Source organism: Oryx dammah, unplaced genomic scaffold (assembly GCF_014754425.2).
Source record: "Oryx dammah isolate SB20612 unplaced genomic scaffold, SCBI_Odam_1.1 HiC_scaffold_28, whole genome shotgun sequence".
NCBI classification, from domain to species: Eukaryota; Metazoa; Chordata; class Mammalia; order Artiodactyla; family Bovidae; genus Oryx; species Oryx dammah.
The window spans coordinates 109,240,186-109,248,960 of record NW_024070212.1 but is presented as its reverse complement, the minus strand read 5'-3'; the positions used below and the strand labels follow the sequence as shown (position 1 = coordinate 109,248,960).

The 8,775-nt window shown below is 45.4% G+C and overlaps 1 protein-coding gene across 1 annotated transcript; it reads right to left on the bottom strand.

Moving 5' to 3' along the window:
• Window positions 1-7,901: 7,901 nt before the first annotated feature.
• Window positions 7,902-8,464, bottom strand: LOC120856452 (glycine cleavage system H protein, mitochondrial-like). Its single transcript, XM_040231764.1, has one exon. The coding sequence runs from the start codon at window positions 8,460-8,462 to the stop codon at window positions 7,941-7,943; it is 522 nt and encodes a 173-aa protein (XP_040087698.1). The 5' UTR covers window positions 8,463-8,464; the 3' UTR covers window positions 7,902-7,940.
• Between the last annotated feature and the right edge of the window lie 311 nt (window positions 8,465-8,775).

Genomic DNA, 8,775 nt, shown 5'->3' with positions numbered 1-8,775 from the left:
TCCTAAGACTTCACTCTTCTCATGCACTGGTAGCGCAGAATGTGCTGCTCTGCCCCACCTCAACCTTATTCAGTCCTGGGCATGTTCTCACCTCTTCCTGCCTGGTTCCTAGAGTATATTCTAGATTGTTCCCACTCTTGGAGGCAGAGTTTAGTTCTCTGCCCTTGAACCTGGCAGTCCTGTGACTCATTTGTAATCAACAGAGTGCAGTGGAAGTGACAATGATTTCTGAGCCTCTACCCTAGAAAGGGGTGTAGCTTTTTCTTTTTAGCTGACACTCTGTTTTGAAGCTCTGAATTGCAATGAAGAAGTCCAGCCATGAGACTGCCCAGCTGGAGAAGCCATTGTAAGCACTCCAAGGAGCAGTCCTGCTGTGTCTGTAGCCAACAGCCAGCACTGACTACCAGCCATGGGGCGAGCATCATGGATGTCCAGCTCTGTCTCAACAGAGGCCCCAGAAGACATCTGGTTGTGATCAGAGAGCCTCCAGACAGATCTGCTCAACCTTGCTTTCCCACAAATTCAAAAGTGATGGTTTTAAACTGATACACTTGGGATAGTTTGTTACAAACCAACAGTAATCAAAACAGGTACTGGTATGGCCCTGATCTACAGTTGAGGAGTTTGAAATCAAAGTCAAAGAACTGACAAGGGATGGAATCTTGGGCCTATCACACCACTTGGCCTGTGCGGTTAACTTGTGTGGTATCATTGTCCATCTGTTAAGCAATATCTGTGCAACCTGGTTATAAGGATGCTTAGCAAGTTTCCTAACTTGTGGACCCATTCAGGGATGGATTCCAAGGCTAAGAGCTCCTGTTCTGGGCTCATATTGAATATTAACTTTGGGGATTGCCCTCTGGCCCCCAAAGTGGACCCACATGCCATGGATGGTCTATGTACTATACCTAACCTCTCCTGTAACTAGCAAAGCTGTTCTCTTCTCCTTTCAGAAGGCAGCATGAACTGCTGGCTAAGAAAATGGACTGGGTTCTGCCATTAATTGCTGTATGACCCTAGAACGAACACTTTCCCCATCTCTCTGAGACAGGTTTCTCAGCCAGAAAATGGGATGGTGATACTGGTAATTATTAGAGAAAGGCAGATCAAAACTATATGAGTGAGAAGTATCACTTCTCACCAATCAGAATGGCCATCATTAAAAAGTCTAAAAATAACAAATGCTAAGCAGGATTTGGAGAAAGGGAACTCTTTTACACTGTTAATGGGAATGTAAATTGCAACCACTATGGAGAACAGTATGGAGGTCCTTAAAAAAACTAAAAATAGAGTTACTATATGATCTAGTAATCCCATTTCTGGGCATATATCCAGAGAGAACTCTAATTAAAAAGATACATGTACCCCAATGTTCATAACAGCACTGTTTCATAGTCAAGACATGGAAGCAACCTAAATGCCCATTGACAGATGAATGGATAAAGAAGATGTGGTATATGTATTACTCAGCCATAAAACAGGATGAAATAATGACATCTGCAGCAACATGAATGGACCTACAGATTATCAAACTAAGTGAAGTAAGTCAGACAGAGAAAGACAAACGTCACATGATATCACTTATTTGTGTAACCTTTTAAACAGTGATACGAATGAACTTTTAACAAAACAGAAATAGACTCACAGATATAGAAACACCCTTAGGGTTACCAAAAGTGAGAGCGGAGGGAGCGGGGACGAAGAGATAAATGAGGAGTCTGGGATGAACATATGCATACTACTATACACAAGATCGAGAAGGCGATGGCACCCCACTCCAGCGCTCTCACCTGGAAAATCCCACGGCGGAGGAGCCTGGTGGGCTGCAGTCCATGGGGTCTCGAAGAGTCAGACACGACTGAGCGACTTCACTTTCACTTCTCACTTTCATGCATTGGAGAAGGAAATGGCAACCCACTCCAGTGTTCTTGCCTGGAGAATCCCAGGGACGGGGGAGCCTGGTGGGCTGCAGTCCATGGGGTCGCTAAAAGTCGGACACGACTGGAACAACTTCACTTTCACTTCTCACTTTCATGCATTGGAAAAGGAAATGGCAGCCCACTCCAGTGTTCTTACCTGGAGAATCCCAGGGACGGGGGAGCCTGGTGGGCTGCCGAGTCGGACACGACTGAAACGACTTAGCAGCAGCAGCATACATAAGGTTAGTAAACAAGGGCCTACTGTATAGCACAGGGAACCATATTCAATATTTTCTAATTGCCTATATTGGAAAAGAATCTGGTAAATCATATATCTGAATCCCTTTGCTGTACCCTTGAAACTAATACAACATTGTAAATTAAGTTATACTTCAATTAAAGAATAAAAAGAAAGTGGGATGATGATAGAATCTGATTCATAAAGGGTGCTTGAAGTGTTAAATGAAATAATGTATATACTTGTCACATTTCTTGGCATTTGATATGCTTCATTTAAATATTCCTCCAGGCTAGAGACAGATACCCATTGTGCCTGGTGGAAAAAACAAGCCCCCCTCCTCACTCCTACTACTTCATGGAGTCTCTCTAACAGTACTTAATTCACCCAGTTGTCCTCACAAAAGCAGTGATTAAAAGTATAGCATCTTCCCCAAGTGATAAAAAGAAACACCTAGAGTGAGGAAGGGTCTTGGCACAGGGTCCCACCTCCTTATTTCTTCGCCTGAACACAGGATTGCCTTAACCGAATGATTGAGAATTTGGGTACCCAACTCCTCTGGCTCTCAGTCTCCTCAGATAGGGGATGAAAATGATATTGATGACCTCATGGCGGATGTGAGCAGTCAATGAGATGATGAACGTCTGGCACCTGGAACACAGAGCTTAGGGAAGAATAATATTTCTCACCCTCCCTCTCCACTCTTCCTGGGCCACTCTCTAAAGCTCAGCCAAGTATGACACCTCTCACTCCCTTCTCTCACTGTTGCCAGAAAACTGCAGGCTTGTGGCAAGGGCTTTGAGGGGCTGAATTCTTTCTATAGAAACTCAAGCTAAGCTGGGGGCACTCTCTTGCTCCATCCTTTCTGAGGCACTCAGAGAGTCCCCTTCCCCTGGGGGACAGGAAGATCAGCATTTGGACATGGACTTTGGGAAGTGCACGAGAAAGGAAATGGATGGGAGCACCTTGGGGTCATGGGAAGAGCTACTGTCTTTGAGAGTCTTTCCTCTTTTATCCATCTCTCCTTGGCAATGGCACCAAACTTCCATTTCTTCATCTGTAAAAATGGAGACAATAACATGCCTGTCTTGCCAGTACTGCAAGCTTATTGTGAGGCTTGCAAAAAAGAAGCGAGTATGACAGTCTCTGCTGATGCCCATTATTGCTGTTAGTCTCGGGCAGGAAGCTAGTCTGCTTACAGGAAACTAAGACAGAATCTGCGGGAGTCCTCAGGGAGATGCTTAATTCTGTGCACTGGGTACCACTTCCATTTTCCTAGAGGGGAGTAGACTTTTTGGAGGATTCTCAGATTTCTTGCCCCTGGGAATGGCAGCATGCTAGCCAGCTCTGTAGAAGCGAGTTGAGACTCAACTTCTAGCTCACTGTCCACCTGCAATCATCACAGGTCTAATGGATTAAATGAGAATAATCAGTAATTACAGAGCATTTGCAATGTACCAGCGGTGGTTCAAGTGCTTTAAATGGATAAACTCATTTCATTCATAGAACAACTACAATGAGGTAATTGCTTTTATTATCCTTAGTTTACGGATGAGGAAAGTCAGGTGCAGAGAAGTTAAGTAACTTGTCCAGGATCACACAGCTGGTAAGGAACCCAGGCAGGCTTTGAATCCTGGAGGTTGACTCTGGAGCCTTTGCACATAACCACTGTACTAATGCTCTCCCGCCATACCTGCCATTATCTTGCCAAGGTCCCTGAGGCATCTCTTAGGTGGTGTAACTGCTCTGGTCTTCCCCATCTGTAAACCAGCCCCACATAGCTACCAAAGAACTCTTTCCAAAAGACAGTTCTGATCACATCACACTTGGCCAGAGCCTTTCAAGGACTCCCCCTTTCTCCACTGGGTGGAGTCCAGGCTCCCCCAGCAGGCCCATAAATCCCTGCATGGTCTGGCTCCCAACTGCTTTGCTTCAGCTTGCTTCTCACTGAACCCTGTTCGTCCTATACTCAGGGACACTGGAGTATTCTCTGCTTTCTCATCCTGCAACACTGTGGTGTACTCATTCCTTATTCCTCCTGAAATGCCTTATCATCCCCGGAAAACTCCTACTCATCCAACCCATATATGAAGCCCTCCCACCCAGGGCCCTCACCTCTGCTCTCTGCACATCCTGGGCCTGTTCCCACAGTGTCGTTGCCTTGGAATGCAACAATTTCTCTGCAGCTCTATCTGTCCCAACAGCCCTTGTGTTCCTGGAGACAGGATCCTCGTCAGCTCCTCCACATCTCCCACAAGGCCAGTACGATAAGGCATTAACAAACAAGTGTTAAAAAGTACTTTTAGGTGTGAAAAACTGTTATTATGCTGGCATAATACAAGTAACAATGACCTCAGGACTTCAGCCTAACACCTTGGCTTCCTACAAGAACACAGCAGCCTTAGCAACACGGATTGTGTCTATCTGCTCTTCTTAGGTAACACCAAACCCCAGAAGTGTGTGGGTGTCAGCATCCAGAAACATCCTTACTTCATCTTTTCATCTGTCTTTCTCTTCTCACTATCCCAGTCCCCCAGGCTCTTTTCAATCCTGGAAAAGAGAGTTTGCTGCTTCCATGACCAGCCCAGGACAGGCGGGGTCTACCTTTAGGACCTCGTGCTTTCTCACTAGGTTCAGTTAAAACAGGAAACAGTATTTGCAAGAGAGGTGTTTAAGAGAATTCCGTGGTGGTCCAGTGGTTAGGACTCCATGCTTCCACTGCAGGGTGTGTGTGTTCGATCCCTGGCCAGGGAACTAAGAGCTAATATGCCACTTGATGCCGCCAAAGAAATAAAAATAAAAAGAGAGACATGCATTTAAAACTAATGAGAGTTAATTGATCAGTTGTATCTGTCTCTTTGCCACCCCATGGACTGTAGCTCACCAGGCTCCTCTGTTCATGGAATTCTCCAGGCAAGTATATCAGAGTGGGTTGCCACTTCCTCCTCTAGGGGAATCTTCTTGACCCAGGGGTTGAACCTGAGTCTCCCACATTGGAGGCAGATTCTTTTCCGTCTGAGCAACCAGGGAAACTTAAGTCCTAGGTGGCGCTAGTGGTAAAGAATCTACCTGCTAAGGGTTGCCCACCTTTGCAGGTTATTTGGCTCAATGCTCTTATCAGGACCCTGCTAAGGGCAGCCCTGCTGGTCCCTGTGGGAGGGTCACTGGAAAGCACTTTGCACTCCCTGCGAGAAGATCCAAGAGACACAGTTTTGACCCCTGAGTCGGGAAGATCCCCTGGAGGACCTACTCCAGTATTCTTGCCTGGAAATTTCCATGGACAGAGGAGCCTGGCAAACTATAGTCCATGGGGCCGCAGAGAGTCAGACATGACTGGACACAATCACTCGTCATGAGAAGTCTTGGTCAAAAGGAGGCTGGAGTAACACAACCCTGATTAAATCTTAAGCAAGCTTTAGGAGAAGAAATACAAGGAAGTCATTCAACCTCAAGCACCCCCTTGTATCTATTTCTAAATATACTAATTATCTTGTACTATCTTATTCCATTATCACCATTACCTTAATAAAAGGGAAACAAAGAGATGTTTTTATTGAGCAATAAGGGAAAGCAAAGAAGAAAGAGGTGGTTAGAAAAGGTAGGGTTTTGTGGACCCCAGGCTTCTGCTTGTGTCTGCCCTTCACACCAGGCTCTGAACTTCTCCAGGGCCTCTTAGAACCATGGGGGATATTTGTGGAGTGAGTGAGTGAATGAATGACTTGGCTTGTCCATCTTGGCGGATTATTCAGCCCTGCTGGGTCCCATGTGTGAGAGGTGCTGGAAAGCACTCCCGGCAAGATTGTTCCTTCTAGACTTCCCAGGGCACAGCATGCTTCAGAGCCATCCCAGTAGGGAGAGGAGAAGCTGGAGAAGCAGCCACATTTTCCCACAGCCCCAGATGGGGACTCCTGCTCTACCATTTGGGAGACCGACATCCAATGTCTTCCCACTCCAGCCCTCAGGGTAGACCCACCAGAGGCAGTCAGGGAACCTGCCAGGTGCTTTGTTTTTCTCATCAGGGTATAAATGACATCTCGCTGCCTTTTCGGCCAGAGGGCGGCTTCTACTTAATTCAGACTCCAGAAAGAGGGCTCCGGCATCCTGCATCTCCGGCGGGGAGGTTTATCTAACTGCGCATGCAGGCCCACCTTCGTGTTCTGCTTCGGGAGTCTCTTACTCTTTATTGCACACCCCACGACGCACGAGCTCTCACCTCTTCTGTGAAGTCTTCCCAGCCACGTGGCTCACAGTGCCCACTGGAGCCCCCCACCCCCACCCCAGACTGCATCACCTTCACAGAACCCATTCAGGCACCCATTAGTCTTTGCTGTGTAACAGCCAGCCCACAACCTGTGGGCTGAAAACGCTAAGCGTCGTGAGCTCACAACTGGATGGGTGGTTATGATGGGCTCCTATATTTTTGGTCACGTGCCAGGTAGTTAGGTTCTGTGGGCTGGAGAGGGGGCCACTATCCAATATCTTGCATCCTCCTGGGGGCTAACCTGAGCTTGTTCACATAAGCAAGGTTCCCAGATGAGGGACCTCTCAAGACCTAAGGGTGGAACTGGTGCCACATGCCTTCTGCCCCATCGTAATGGTTAAAGCAAACCACGATGGCCAGTGCTGATTCCGGGGTCAGGGAGACACATTCTTATCTCAAAGGGAAGAGTTTCGAATCCCCATCACACAGAGGTGTGCATATTAGGGAGGAAAACAGAATTGCCATCAGTGGTCTATTACTACTGTTCCATTATTTCAATTGAACCTGATAAGGTCTGAGATTGAAATCCTGGAACATGAAGCTGGTGTAACTTTCAAGAGAAAATCTAATGTTTAGCCTAGACTTTGTTTTGGGGAGTCTTTAGATGGCTGTTTGAATTCTGTCTGCCATACACCTGCAGTGTGACCTTGAGCAAGTCACATGTGCTCTTTTTGAGCTTCCATTTCCTTCTCAGCAAAATAATTGTTGTTTAGTCACTAAGTCATGTCAGCCTCTCTGAACCCTACAGACTGTAGCCCTCCAGGCTCCTCTGTCCATGGGGCTTCCCCAGCAAGAATACTGGTGTGAGGATATCTCACAGAACTAGTGTGTAAAGCCCTTAGCACAGTGCCTGGCACAAAGCATATGCTTAATGTAAGTGGCTTTTATTATCAGTATTTTCATTAAAAACAACTGGCATCATTTTTTCCCCTGCCATAAATGAAAGTGATGGTATCTCTGTCCCAGTTTCTTTTCTTTTTTTTTTTTTTAAGAAGTTGAATATTTTATTATTAAATTGTTTATTCTCCTGCAAGGCTGTTACTTCACTGTATAAAAATAGCACCAGCAAACACAGTACCTTGCAAAATTAAGATAGTAATATTCTTCATTGGACACTATACAACTAACAAACTTTTCTCCACTGGCAGTTATTTCTAGTGGGAACATAATTTTGACCCAAATCCAAGGATAGCTGTAAGCAAGTTACAGTGTCATATAAGGTTTAAGATAACCATGTTATCCTTGAATTACATAATTTTTGTAATTAGTTTTACCAGAGATAATTTCAGGGATTCTGAATATTATAACTGGAGCCTAGCCTAAAAATCACAGGATGCTGTGGAAAAGATGCACAGTGTTTATCTGAACTCATTAGGAAGTTAAGGGGTATTTTCTTCAGGAAACATTGTTACAAGTAGTTTCTTTTGCTAAAAGTTGCTTTTAAAATAGCTATCCACCACTAATTTAAGACAACTATGCTAGATTAAGTTGTTTCAAAGTAGTTTATTTAGGGGTTCCATTTTCACTCCTCAATAGATTTTATGTATTTCTCATATGCTTCTTCACTCATTAGTTCATCTAGTTCTGAAGGGTTACTGAATGTCATCTTGATCAGCCAACCATCTTCATAACAAGACTTGTTGACAAGTCCTGGATTTTCTGCTAGAGCTTTATTAATTTCAGTTACTTCTCCTGATAGAGGAGAATAGAGTTCACTAGCAGCTTTCACACTTTCCAAAGCACCAAACTCCTCTTGTTTGTTCAACTTTGTCCCAACTTCAGGCAGACTACAGTAAACAACATCTCCCAAAGCTTCCTGTGCAAAATTGCTGATTCCCACTGTTCCAACACCATTTTCTGTTGTTACCCATTCATGTTTTTCTGTGAATTTCCGCACCGACAGCAGAGCAGGGCCGGTGCGCAGCGTCCGGACGGCACCGGGTCGCAGTCCCCAGGGCCGAAGCGAGCAGGGCGCGCTGAGTGCCGAGATGGCGCGCAGGCTGCAGACCGCGGCCCGCACGCTCCACACCGCGCGCAGCGCCATGTTCGCACCTGTCCCAGTTTCTTGTACTGTGAATTCCTCAAGGGTGCGGAAGGTGTGCACAAAAATATTCACTGTAGCTTTGTTTATAACAGGAATAGATTTGAAAGCAGCATAAATAGCCAACAACGGGGGCTTGGTTAAATGAATTTTAGAATATTGACCCAAAGGATTGCAATGTAGTCATTAAAAATGATGTAGAGCTGGGCGTGCTGACATTGAAAGCTGAACACGAAGTATCGTCAAGTGGAAAAGAAGGTTACAAAATACTATACGTAGTACAAAACCATCTTTGTAAAATATATTTGTGTGAAGA

Excerpts from the sequence above, each read along its gene's own strand:
- LOC120856452 (XM_040231764.1), bottom strand. The coding sequence starts at position 8,462 with ATGGCGCTGCGCGCGGTGTGGAGCGTGCGGGCCGCGGTCTGCAGCCTG.